Source organism: Pelodiscus sinensis, chromosome 5 (assembly GCF_052426305.1).
Source record: "Pelodiscus sinensis isolate ZL-2025 chromosome 5, ASM5242630v1, whole genome shotgun sequence".
Classification (NCBI taxonomy): domain Eukaryota; kingdom Metazoa; phylum Chordata; order Testudines; family Trionychidae; genus Pelodiscus; species Pelodiscus sinensis.
Genome location: NC_143056.1, coordinates 65,695,287 through 65,709,571, shown reverse-complemented (window position 1 = coordinate 65,709,571; position 14,285 = coordinate 65,695,287). Strand labels below are relative to the sequence as shown.

General features: G+C 41.9%; 1 protein-coding gene across 4 annotated transcripts in view; it reads right to left on the bottom strand.

Annotated features, from left to right (window-relative positions):
• Positions 1 to 2,070: 2,070 nt before the first annotated feature.
• GANC (glucosidase alpha, neutral C) overlaps positions 2,071 to 14,285 on the bottom strand; it is a 50,313-nt gene continuing 38,098 nt past the window's right edge. For 3 of the 4 annotated variants that reach the window (XM_089778518.1, XM_006130352.5, XM_089778519.1), the window contains 6 exons: positions 14,064 to 14,140; positions 11,387 to 11,461; positions 10,106 to 10,219; positions 9,280 to 9,392; positions 7,604 to 7,707; positions 2,071 to 6,186 (listed from right to left, as the gene is read on the bottom strand). In XM_089778518.1, the coding sequence (XP_089634644.1) occupies positions 6,077 to 6,186; positions 7,604 to 7,707; positions 9,280 to 9,392; positions 10,106 to 10,219; positions 11,387 to 11,461; positions 14,064 to 14,140 (593 nt within the window). In that variant the 3' untranslated portion in view covers positions 2,071 to 6,076. The other variant, XM_089778520.1, reaches the window with a different exon arrangement.

Below are 14,285 nucleotides of genomic sequence, written 5' to 3'. Positions count from 1 at the left end.
TCACGACCCCCTGAAGCCAATCATCTGACAGGCTTAGCTTGATTTGCTCTATCAAGCTACAGTGACTTGTGTCAACTAAGTTTTTACAGTAAAATAGCAAACTTGATATAAAAACATACTTTTTTTTTTAAACAGTGAATGCACAGCCATTGGCTTCAATAGGATTATTTACAGTATGTAGAGTTAAGCATGTATTGCTCATTCCTAGCTGTTTGCTATAGCTCCCGGTGTTTAAATAGTAAACACGTACCTCTGTGGGTGGATATGCCCTATACCATTAAGATTTTCTTTAACCAAGAAGTCTTAAATTATATTACAGCATATTCAGGGCCAGTGACATTAGGGGTTGGGCTGTAGCCCATTTATAGGTCTTCAATTCATGTGTATAAAACTTGTTTGCCAAAACTGTGTTTTTTCAGGTCTGGTTCTTAGTTCACTTGAACTAATGGCATCAAGTCATGTGGATGCAAATAATCTTTGAAGCTCAAGGAACAACTCTTGTAAGTGCATTCAGGATTCACATCATATAAGTAAGGAATAACTTCTTAAGTATAATCCCCAAGGTACTAATGTTGTACAGACACAATTCCTCCCCCATCTTGCCTCAAAGAAGTATGTAAATAAGATACTTACACAAAATAGAAAGGGGAATCTGAAAACATCAGCTGCAAAAGCAGCTGTCACAAGATAGGCTGTCCATCTGTAGCATTGATAATTTCCTCCTTACATTTGGCCATGAGTCTTGTAGGTTTTACAGGAGATCCTGGCAAGAGATGTCTCTCTCGATAGGATATTATTAGGAATGATTCAAAATAGCCAGATTGCAGCTTTTATTGCTTTGAAACCCTGACTTTTGCAAGGGCATGTCTGTCTTCAGCTTTTGTTTTCCTCCAATAGAAACATTCACTTAACTATCATAAGAACAGAACAGTATCATTGCACATAGGCTATGTCTAGACTACATCCCTCTGTCAGTAGAGGGATGTAAATGAAGCACTTCGAAAGTGCAAATGAAGCCGGGATTTAAATATCCCATGCTTTATTTGCATAATCACGTAATGACTCTCTTTCGAAAAAGTGCTATTTCGAAATTGAAACCACAGTCTAGACACGGTTCTTTTGAAAACAGGGTGCTTTTTTGAAAGATCCTGTAAACCACAAATGATCTTTCTGGAACCAATTAAAGTTTTGGATACCGACTTCTATGTTTGCTAATGGAATTACTCAGAAAGGATTCTGGTATTTGAAATGATGGACAGGGAGAAGTTCACACACAAGTATGAATTAGCATCAAACTAAAAGTTCATTGTTTGGCAGGGGAGGCACAAATGCTACCTCCTTTTAAAAAAGGAATCTAGAAAGTTGGTATGAAATTTGAATTAATCCCAAATCAGTCTTCAGTTGCTAACAGCATGAGTCAGTGTAAACATGTTCATTATTGCTATTTGTAAATTTAGCAAATTAATTATTTGCTAGGTGCTCAGATATTAGTGAGAGGCACAGCCTACCTATCAGTAGATAGCCATAGCCTCCACCTTATACTAAAATGGTAGGCTGTGTCTAGACTACATGCCTCTGTCGTCAGAGGCATGTAGATTAGACACATAGACAAAGTCAAATGAAGCTGCGATTTAAATGATCGCGGCTTCATTTAAATTTACATGGCTGCCGCGCTGAGCCGACAAACAGCTGATCAGCTGTTTGTCCGCTCAGCACGCTAGTGTGGACGCTACCCTGCCGACATCAAAGCCCTTTGTTGGTAGCCCCGTTATTCCTCGTGGGATGAGGTTTACCGGGGCTGGGGACAAAGGGCTTTGATGTCGGCAGGGGAGCGTCCACACTAGCGCGCTGAGCGGACAAACAGCTGATCAGCTGTTTGTCGGCTCAGCGCGGCAGCCATGTAAATTTAAATGAAGCCGCGATCATTTAAATCGCGGCTTCATTTGACTTTGCCAAAACAACAAATCTACATGGCTCCGTCGACGGAGCCATGTAGTTTAGACGTACCCGTACTTATTTGTGGATATCCGTGGTGGGAAGAAGGATGGAGGAAATAAAGCATATGACTCATTTCACAATGAAAACAATCTTTGTTAATTTATTATGTCTTCACACTTCATAAGACTGAGATAAAATGTCTGTACCATTCTAATGGAATGTTAAATAGACACCAGCAATAGCAGTCAAGTCACATTCAGAAGCAGAAAGTAATAATGAACTCTGTGAAGAAATAGGTTTTGTATGTAAAATTCACAGACTGATAATAAGCAAGGGCCTGATTATCCTCTCCCTTATGCTGAGTAAATCAGGAGTGACACCACTGAACTCAGTGGAGTTATACCACATAAAATCAATGAGTGGTCCTGTGGCACCTTAAAGACTAATCAAAATATATAGAATAATGAGCTTTTGTGGGCAAAACCCACTTCATCAGATGAATTGGAGTGGAAATAATAGAAGCTAAGATATACATATATAACAGCAGAAGTACCTGTCAACTGTAGGACCCGTGTTAATGAGGCTAATTAAGTGGGCTGGATGTGTCCCATACATAGCTTTTGGTGTGGAAATACAGATGGTAATGGCAGAAGAAATTGGCTTTGTAATGTGCCAATCAGTTTGTGTCAAATCTGTAGATGAACTGCAGTTCTGTAGACTCCCTCTGTAATTGGCTAGTGAAATTCCAGAGTTAGAGCAGAATCAGGCCCCTTGCCTCCTCAAAGAGGCGGACCAGTTCTTTGTAACCTAAGTTTTGAGGTAGGAAGATAATTGACCAAATTTTGCCCTCTCTGGCATAATGAAGGCCAGAATTGGGCTCTGTGTTTGTCATTTATGTCCCTTGGAAAGTACAGATCAGTGAAATCCTCATGTTTTCAAAATAGTACTATTTCAGGCTCAAGACTTCAGAGGATTCATCTCAAGTCACCCACCATGGATTTGCCCAACTGTGATTTAAATAGAAATCTTCAAGTCCCCAACGTTTAGCGTTGGGATAAAAGTTTTGCTGATCATATCTGCTTAAAGTGGGCATATAATTTTAAAGGGCAGGAGATTCTCAGGATTCCATGTGGAATGGGCTTGCTTGAATCGGTTGCAGTCAGTTGTTTAGAACATAACGGTAACAGTTTGCTGCTGCTGTATTGAAACTTGGCACTTCCAGAAATCCCTACAGAGAATAAATTGCAGCAGGTGGAACTGCCCAACTAAGCACAGAGTAGGCTTAGTGGGAAATGCTGGCACAAGTATAAGCTTGTTGGTATTTGCTGGTCAATGTGCAGTTAGAGATCTTCTCTCTATTCCCCACCACCCACACTCCTAAGCATACTACAAGAGAATAGCTGAAAAGACAAGCAAACTATTTACTATTATCTTCATTTTGCTAAAAGAAGGGAGTGAATTCTGCTCTCATATCCATATAACACACTGACTTAATTCACAGATTTGCATCAGAGCTGACTCTGGCTTGTTTTATATATAACATAGGACAAAGCAAAATGGATATCAAGTAGGGGTAGGCAGACATTTTAAACTAACTCCTAAGCAGTGACAGTAGGCTGAGAGTAGCACAGACTGGCTGTACTGGGGGCACGGTGGCATGGAGCTATGTAACCTGGTCTTGGAAGAGAGAACTCTGAAAGGAGGAGCAATGGGTACAGAGCAATGGGTGCAGAGGAGGTGGGAGTACAAGATTATAAGCTCAAGGTAAAAGCAGAGTCTTTTAAACATGTTAAAACTTTAAAATGGTGTAAAATTTGATGAGATAAAAATGAAAACTCTAAGCATTTTAAAGTTTTCAGTGTGGAACAGTATCCTCCATTCCCATCCTCCAGCCTCATCTCACTAAGGGTATGTCTACACTGCAAGGCTATTTTGGGATACCACAAATAGCTACCCTGCATCCAAGGAATGCGCTTGTTATTTTGAAATATTTTTGGAATAATGAATGCGCTATTTCACCATCCCTGTAAACCTCGTTGCAGGAGGAATAATGGATAGCTCGAAATAGTGCTTTATTTCAAAATTTGGTGCCAATTTTCAAAATAGCCCATTTTGAAATAAAATCAAAATAAGATACGCAATTTACGTAGCGCAAATTGCATATCTTATTTTGATTTTAGAATGCAGTGTAGACTTACCCTAAGGGCATGCTCTTGCATTCATGAATGCATGCATGTATTCCCTGCGTGCATTCATGAATATGGGAGCATACCCTCACTCCCCAAGGACTCATTAAAGTCTGAAGGAAGAAAGCCCTGCTTTCACAGGTCCTATAAGATCAATTATAACAGAGCTTCTCTTGTGCAGGCTTTCTATACCCACCCACCTGACTTAAACAATTGGTACTTATTCAAATAGAAACCTGGGCAACTCCCCCCCCAAACAAAACACACTGGGGGAGGAGGATGGGGTGGGAAAAAAAAACAGTTAATTCACTTTTTCATGCCCGTTGCTCTTTGACATGTGTTGCTCATATCCATTCCAGTTAGGTGTGTCTGTGTCTGCTGCATGCACTATCATTGGAAAGCTTTCGCTTTAGCAGCACCATCGGGTCAGCTGTGGAACCCCCTGGCATGACATGCTCAATATATGACCCTACCGATCCGGCACCTCCTTGGTTCCTTCTTGCCACTTACTCTGACAGAGGGAAGGTGGGTGGGTTTGGAATGGATAGGAGCAACACATCTCGAAGAACAACAGATGTGAAATGGTGAGTAACCATTTTTCTTCTTAGAGTGATTGCTCATATTGATTCCAATGAGGTGACTCAAGACATAGCTAGGTGGTGGGTTGTAGTTATGCCAAGTAGGACCTCCCTCACTGATTCGGAGCATAGAAGTGCCATGGGGTTTAACCATGAAACTCCCAAACTGTGAGAAGGAGGGACTGGCACTTTGGCTCTAAAGTGAAACTAAAGAAACATGGAGAACTTGCTAGACAAGTCACCACAGTTCCAATGACTGTCACTGGTGGCAAGAAGGAACTGAGGAGGCTCCCGGTTGGCAGAGTCATATACTTAGTGCCATGGAGGTGCCATTCCATGAGGCTCAACAGACGACCCAATGTTGGTGCTAAAGGAAAACTTTCCAATGATCCTGCATGTGGCACGTGCACACCTAACTGGAATCAATGTGACCAATCACTGGAAGAAGAAAAAGTGTTATGACAGAAAGTGTTTATGGGAACCCAGCGAATATCCAAACCCAATATTATCCTATATAAAAATTGGGCACCTTTAAAAAAATCTAAATGTTATAAAGTCTAGAAATAAATATTTAATATGATATTCCCACCCACTTATTATCATTCATTCACTCACATCACCTGGCCCATGCTGCCTTCCCCAGACCTTGACTTCGAGCTGAGTTCAGATTCAACTGCTGAACTGTTCATCCAGCTCTGCTATTTACTTCCCTGTAAACAGACTGTGTAGTAGTTCCTCGTCTTGTGGACTAGGTGCTATAGGGGCAGAAGGGGAATGCTTGGAACAGAAGTAAACACATTAATTCCTGGTTCTGTCCAAGGTAGTTTGCCACAGAGTCCTAGACATAAATTTTAGTCCTTTGCATCTTGCATAGATTCACCAATGTTATTTGATTGAGCTGATGCAGGGCTCTTCCTTTCCTCTTTCTGCAAAATGCCCTACTCAAACAGCCAGATAGCAGTAATTTGCAGATGCTTAGAAAATTGTCTTAAAATTAAAAACTAAAAGTCCTTGGGCTTACGATCTTGAAAGCCAGTCCCAATCATGGATACAAGTGAGGGCAGAATTCAGTCCACTGCCTGCAGAATCCTGTCCACCAAAATGAAGCCAACCTTCGCAGGATAGCAATGAGCCTTTTCTAGTGATATGACCTCATTTGCGCTACTTTTGCTAGCTAGTGATCTGGGAAGAGTGTGTAAAATCTAAATCAAATAAATCTTTTATAAAAGATAACGTTAAGAAAGATCAGCCTGTGGCTGCAATAGCTCTGCTTACATTTTACAAACTAGTCATATTCAAGAGAACAAGTTAAGTCCTTCAAAACCATTTCCTTTCAACTTTTCATCAACTTCTCTGAAGATGCAGTTTATCTTCTCACATGATGTGAATTTCCCAGTCATCACCAATATTCAATAATAGCTTTTCCAGGGTCAACATGGAGGTCGTGATATCATACGTGAAAACCACTTCTTTGTCTTTCCCATCTGTATTGCAATGGGATGAGAGAGTTTATGATTCACTTTAAGAAAACCCCTTCTGAACGAAGTTATACTGTACATGGTTGCCTTATTTCTCTTACTCTCTGTTAGGCATGGAGATGGTCAAAGAAGAGTTCTTGCTGGCCAAATCTGGCCTCTATGCTTTAAGAGTGTATCAGAGTCTAAGGTATCATATCTTCCTTTACTTCAACTCTGCAGACAGGTCCTTAGGGCTCCGTGGATTTTTTTGGGGGAAGCTGCCTTCTGAATCTTTATCCCCAGGCACATCCAGCAACATGCCAGCAAAAGCAAATGCTTGTTTCTGCATTAACTGTTGCTTTTTGTGCCTTAGCAGGGGTAGACCAATGACAGTATGATTTTTGTGCCTTAGCAGGCAGGACCAATGACAGTATGATTCCCAAACGGGAAAGGGAGGACCCTGGAGGGACAGGTCATCTGTGCAAATTCCACTTGCTTTCTCTTATATAGTGCAGTGGGTTCTGTGACACCTCCTTCCCCCCTCCCCCACTCCCATGTGAGCGACAAAATAGAAACACTTTTGTTTTGGCCTGCACATTTTCTTTTTTGGACCAGTTTGACCCACTCTATTTGAGAGTCTCAGAGTTATTATTAAACCCTTTCTCCAGCTATGAGGTTATCTACATTTGTTAACTCTCAAGCAGGGCTCTACTAACACAACTGTCTCTGTAGCCAAAGTGTTTCTTGGCTTGGGAGTTATTATACTGGTGGGCCCTTCAGTGGAAGCAGCCAACAACTTTGTCCCTGGTCTCGAAAAGCAGACAGCAAACATCTTCCTATGGAGTCACTGACACCTCAGTTTCAGTGCAGTTCCCTAGTGGTCAAATGTAATGAAAAATAATCACTAGCATGTCCTCAGAGCACAAGTTAACCCCAGCCTCTGTTTCACTTGTCTTTGCACAGGTGCTCAGTGGAAGGACTGCTGGAGAGGCAGAAGGGGGAGAACTTTTGGGGCAAGGCAGGGCTCCCTCTCTCAGCTTCTGAGAGTTAGGTTGATTCCCAGACCGGGGCTGTTTTTACTTTTACCTGGTTTTACTTTTGTGTTTATTGAGACTTTCTCCTAATAACTGAACCTTACAGACATTTGCTGTGGTTTCTGCCCAAACATGCCACCAGTTTACACACTAGTGGCATAAAGTGGTACTTCAGTCAACACCATCAGTGAGGGGCCAAGGATTAATTCATCCTACAAACTGAACTACCCTACCACTACAGTGATGGTTCCTAAAGAACAGGGGTGGGATGTACTGGCAATTAACAGCTTATATACTATTGCTTCCCATGCTCATAGTTGTCTTTATAGTGTTGTCACCTGCCACCTTTAATTAGTGCTACCATTATTTAAAAAAAACTGTCGTGATTTATAAAATATTCCTTCTCTTACCCTGGAGATTGGCATTCACAGATGTGGGCTGCTTCTGAACTCCTAGAATTAGTATCCGTTCAACTACACATTTTGTGTGGTATTGCCCAATTTCATCAGCACAGCTGAAAAAGAAAACAAAACAGTTTCAGACCCAGTAGTTTCTGCCTGTAGTTGGAAAGTCAGCCAAGGTATAAAACTTGGAAGGACAAACCACAACCACAGTCTCTTATTTCAGGATCCCAATACAGTTTATTTTTCCTAACCTACTTTTTCTTGAAACAGGTATGATTCCCCTCCTCCCCCCCATCACCAAATCCCTAACCAGTATATAAGAAGGTTTCACAAGCCCCTGGTTACCTGGATGGCATCTGAAAATGATTTAAATAGATACAAATAGTGAAGGACCCATCTACGTGAGTCAGTCTTCCCTGTATTCAAGGGACTAGTCTGTGTTTAGTCATGTTACCCAAGCCATTCTATGATCTTGCTGAATGATAAGTTTCATAAAATAGATGATCTCTAATTCATTCTTGAGGTTTGAAGAAGTGAGAAAAAAACCTGTAGCTTAATGATGGTGCTACAAATCCATTTGGACAACAAATTTTGGTATTGGTTGTACCTCCTTAATCTGGCTCCCCTGGGACCTGATGGGTCTCGGAATTGTTTTCCACACCAGGGAAGGTCGGGGGGGCACTAGCCTCACCGCTGGATTCCTCTCCTCAGCTACCTGCCACTGCTACCCTGACCCCCTTTGGCAGCGGCCCTGCGGGTGCTTGCAGCCCTGCTAGCTGTGAGCTCTGGAGCCCCGCCCTGCTTCTTGGCCCAGTTAGCTGCAGGCTCGGCGCCCTCCTCTCTCCCCGGCCCTGCAGACTCCAGCAACCACACCAGCTCTGCACTCTGCCCCGCCTCATGTACTCTGGCACCCCCACTGGCTTCCTAGTCTGGCCAACTGCAGGCTCTGGAGTCCCATGGGCCTCACTGGTCCCACCAGACGGCTCTGCTCCCAGCCACCGGCAACCTCTGTGCTGGGGCACTCTAACACCACAGATGTTGCCAAACCAGAAAGTCTCAGACCACAGAGGTTCAACCTCTGTAGCCTACAGTACAGTTAGTGGAAGTCTGGGAGTGACATATTTGAGACATTTGCCTCCTTACAAGCAGCTGTGGATATTTTTGGTATTTAGCATGCTTGACTACCCTTTTTATTTTTCTAGGCTACTCTTCTATTGACATACACTTTCTGACTATGTTTCAGCATTTCCTTCCTTGGCTTCATTGCTAGTAAGTATTGCTCTTTTGTCTTACCTTTACGTGTAATCTCAGAACATAGCCTTTATTGATGTGATTACCCTGAAACTATTCATACAATGAGTGTATCCGTCTAAATCTGTCCTCTCTTTGAAAAGCTCTCAGTTTAGTAATCCTTGTTGCTGCCCTTAATTAGATCTAATTTAGTAAATCTGTATCATTCCTAAACAGAGTGAACCAGACCTGCACTCAGCATTCCGGATACAGGCACAATGGGACCATGAAGAGCAACACTCACTTCTCCAGCTTGGCAAACGAACCTCTCTATCACTGGAGGGTTCTTGAGCAATGGAAGAGAGTAACTCTTGCACATTTGTTGCTAAGTAAAACGAATTATAAAACAGATTTCCTTTTATGGGGGTTTTACCTGCAAGAACTGCTATTACCTGGAAGAGAAAACTTTCTTGTGGAATGTGAATTTCCTGTGCAGGAATTGCTTCTTCTGGAGATAGTGAAATGAATGCCCATCATCTAGATAGAGCTCACCTACTGCAAAGTCCTATGGAACACATCAGATATTGAACAAAGTTAACAGAAGCCTAAGCACTGGACAGTGAAACTGAAAATAAGCATCATTATATGCTGAGGTCAACAGTTAGAAATCTTATCTTCTCTGGGAGGCTAAAACATCTCCTTGAAGAACAATCTAGCATTATTTAAAGTGCATTCTGGATGTTATAGTTTCATTTTGGGGGGGGCCTGTGCAGTATTTTCCACTGTTGACTTGTGTTTAATAGGACTGTTGCTGATTTCATTTTCTCTGAAACTGAGAGGAAGTTTGTGGCCTGAAGCAATCCACCACTCTTCTCCTTTCTCCATACTGCTGGGGAGTGGCTGAGAAGGAGAGGAAGGGCAAAGGGAAGGTGAGGAAATGCTCTATTTGGGCAGAAATCCTACAGTCTCGCAGAATGAACAGTTTGGGTGCTCTGGCATGAACCCCAGCATAAGGAGTGGAACCTAGGCAAGTGAGAAGAGGGCCAAGTCACTCCATAGCAATCTGATGGAGACTGGCTCTTCTTCTAGCTGATGTATAGACAAGGACCACACTGTGTTGGTTGAACAAGCAGAAGGATACCTTTTGTGCCTTATAAAGCAGGCCCTGATGCTAGAGGAAGAGGCTGCAGAAAGCAAAGAGGAGTGGGACAGGAGTCCAAAAGTGAAAAGAAGAAGAGATAAAAAGATAGGTGTAAACTAAATGTAATCCTGGAATACCTTGGAGTCCAGAGCAACACGGAGTTCGTAAGAAATATCTGTCATCCATTCAGTGGATCTTCCCACTTTGGTCTTAAGAGGCACCACACTCCCCCCTCGCTGGAACACTGGAATCTGTCAATAGCAAAAACAGGTAGAACAGTTCAAGTGTGGAGATCTTACTGCTAATCTCTAGTAATTTTATTTTAGTTTATTTAAAAAAAATGCAGTTGTTTCTTATCACCCACAGGGAATTCCAGCACACAGCATGTTGATAAATTAACTCTATTCTGCTTACAAGTCATCTTACCCTATGCTTTTCCTGTCTCAAAATCATCTCAGCAGCAGTTGTTGAAAGTGCCTACCCATGTGGTGGCTGTCTTCTAAAAGAACAGCATATATTGGGGCCATAGTGTAACAGAGCTCATCTGAATGAAGGACATGTACTGACAAAGACAGCCCCTTCTCTCCTGTAGTACAAGAATTGCTATACCTTATGTTGATAATGGGCACTTGCAGTCCAGTGCTGCCATTCATGTACAGGCAGTCCCCGGGTTACTGGATCCAACTTACATCGGATCCCTACTTACAAACAGGGTGAGGCAACCCCGCACAAGCTGCTTCCCCCCAGCAGACCAGGGAGATGCGAAGCTAGCGCCCCCCCCCCCGCACAGCAGACCAGGGAGACGTGGAGCGGCTTTTCTCAGCAGACACCTCAGCTTTAGAATAAAGGACTGAGGAAAGTGAGGTGTGGGAGAATAAAACTGAGCTCTGGAGAAATGTTTGGCTAGAGTTTCCCCTACAATATGTACCAGTTCCGACTTACGTACAAATTCAACTTAAGAACAAACCTACAGTCCCTATCTTGTACGTAACCCGGGGACTGCCTGTAGTAGTAAACAGTCAGAAGTCCCACCTAGACATGTGAGGCTGTTCCAATGAACCCCTCCTTCACTACAAACACTGTTGAGATACTCTCTGCACTTTCAGCATTTCTACTAACTGCTCCTTCTAAATAGTAGGTAACTTGGAGCTGGAAGGGGGTTCACTGTGGAGTTCTCTTCTGCCATAGTTAGACCCTTCAATGCCTACATGAGCCTGCGGGGCTCATATGACACTTTGCTGTTTCTTAGTTTGAACCTCAAGTTGAGACAGTATTCTTTTCTCTCTTCATAGAAACTACTTTAATTCTCCTTGCTGGGCTATAGCATAATACCACTATACTGATTTATGAGTGTTTGAGAGAAAATCTATTTTAATCTGTCAACCTAATGAAAGCTGTATTACAAGACAGAAGCGTACACTCTCTAGTGTTACTGGTATCTTCAGAGTGCCTGGACAGTCCTGTCGTCTAAATCTTCTGAAGTCATACCAAACCTACATCAAGGAAAAGGCAGAAGAAACAAACATAAGATATATATCATGGAAGGATATAATACCTCTGCGGGAACATTTGCTTTGTGATTTTATTTCTGGATATCACTGTCTTTTACTTTATTCTTGTGATGCAAGCAATCACATTTAGCGTGCTGAATCAAATAACCTTTGTGAGAGACTTAACAAATGTGCACCGCACAGATACACAAAATAGAGAATGATCATTTCTAGAACTTGCATTTGCTCTAATAGATTTCAAAGCTGTTGGAGGTGCTAAGCAACGGTGTCGTTTACAAAATGAAACTTTTAAAAAAATACTTTCTGAGAAACAAATTCAGTGCAAGCACATTTTTACCTGAACATAATCTAAATTTTCTGCAGGCCTCCAGCTTGTGTTCTAAGGTCTGTGCTATGGGTCAAATATCTTTGGCTTTAGGGCCTTTAGAATGAGTATAAGAGACAACAGGAACATACAGTCTATTTCTTATGAATTTGTTCACAACCAAAATTCTTTTTATGATAAATGACAGGGCTTTTCAGACCAGCGTTTAGTACATGTGAAGAGTTACAGTTAGGCGGGTCTGACAACTGAAACCTTCTAGTGTACCAAAAGCCAAATGCATTTTCAGGCCCCCACAACAGCATGTGATTCTCACATTCTCCTTGAGTGATCATGCTCCCAGGGTAAGGGCATTCAGTTTCTGATGTTATCTGTCGAGTAAATACTGTAAACAGGTCAGTGTGGACTTTTCTCTATTATCTGGGAATTAAAACAAGGCAAACAAAAAACCTGCAACTTAGATGTCTACACCTGACTGAATTTATAGGGATGTTCCAAACTATGCTGCTAAAAGTTAGTCATTGAAAATTACCATACAAAGTCCCATGTACCTCTGCACCATAGTCTCCGACAGGATTAGCAGTTACAGCCATGGTAGGCAGTGAATTCCTATACAAATCTTAACTAAAAAATAGTGTTCATTAAAACTTCCTGAATGAGACCCTAAGCAATCTTGTCCATATTTCTATACTCTGCCTTATCTTAAGCCCAGTGATTCCAGAAGTCCACAGGCTTTTATTTCACCTTTCATACTCAAGGCTATTCTTGCCTCTCCTTTTCTCCTTGTATTTTTTTTTCATCTGCTTCCAAAATTAGATCTCAAGCTTCTACTCAGTGCAATGAGTTGCATTCATCAGAGCTGATTCAAAGAGCATCTGGCAAATCTAATGACTTGAGATGCCGAGAAAAATGTGGTCAGTACTCAGCCATGGAATCTGAAGAAATCTCTTCCCAAAGTACCACCTCAGCAACTTCTAATTCTGAAATCAAGTCTTCTATGTAGAAGCACATTGCAATGCCTTAATGTGGAAGAACAACTTTTTTTTCCAGAGAGGTACTGACCTTTTATAAGTGTATCAGAAAGTTTGCTGTGCTTATCGATGACATCTAGTCATGGAACAGCCTGCACTGCAGTACTTGAACTATTATTTTAGCTGAGGTAGTGGCCAAAATGTGTTAGTTGCTGAAATGACAATACCTGCTGTGAAGAGCATGCAGTCGGGAAAATTGGTGGGTGAAAAGAATAAAACTCACAAGCAAAGTGATCGCAGTGTGAGGCACACAGCAAAGTTATAAGAAAAAAAATATTTCAGTACCTCTCCTTGTATCATTCCTCTACCATCCATCCCCCATGTCTTCCCCCCCCCCCGGATTTAACTCAAATGTTCTATCCTCTGTTCCAACATTTGACCTCTTCCTGTCACATAAATGAGAAATTAACCCTAAGAAAAGGAAATTAAATTACTAAGCAGACAACTTAAGTCAGCTAGTGAGTTGCAGAGGTGTAGGAGAAGTATAAAATTAAAGAATTACATTTAGCTTATATTTGGCTAAGGAAATATATATGTTGTAAAGCAGTGGTTCTCAAACTTTTTGGCCCATGGCCCACTTGGCTCAATGTAAACCTTTCTGTGGACCACCAATTGCTAATGGAAACTCGTCGTTAATTATAGAATTATGCCCGAGCCATTTTGCTAATGCTGCTGCTAGGGAAAATAGTTTAATTTAAGCAGCAAGGAAGGAAATATTAAATTCTTATATAGATTAAGCATTCTGACGTTTCCATGTAAGATTACCAAACTTCATTTTAAATCAAGTACATTATTAAGTCCAACACAAATGGTTTCAACATTGCCTTTATTTATGATAGGAGTGGGGAACCTTTTTTTTGATCGGGGGGACCACTGACTCACAGAAAAATCAGTTGGGGACTACACAAGTGAGAATAAAAAAAACCCTCCAACAACCCCCAAACCTCACTGATGTGGCCCCTGACTGACACCTCACTCCTCTGGCACTCCAGCTCCACGGGGTGAGGGGAAGGGAGAAGGAGGACTGAGGTTCAGGGCTTCCCATAGGCTGTTAAGTGATAAGCAACCACTTATTGGTTAAACGGCTAGCCAACTAGCTGCTAACGTCCCTAGTTCCTGCTAATAGCACTGTCACTTACTGGTTATGCTGGGATAGAAGACGACTTCTGAGAATGGAACTAATTCACTTTCTTTGATTCAAACATCAGAGTTAGTTCTTAATTACTCTTACCTCATCAGACCCTGGCAGTAAAATGTTCATGGTAGTGATCTCTTGTTCAGCGACTGGATGCACCAGTAAAGCATTTCCTGGAATAAGAAATACAAAAAGAAATGAGAACATGGTGCATTGCCTGTGGATAGTGCATTGACTCTGTTCCTGGCTCGGCTATTGTCCTGCTAGGTGACCTTAGACAAGTCTCTTCACCTTTCTGGGGCTCATCTGTAAAAAGGG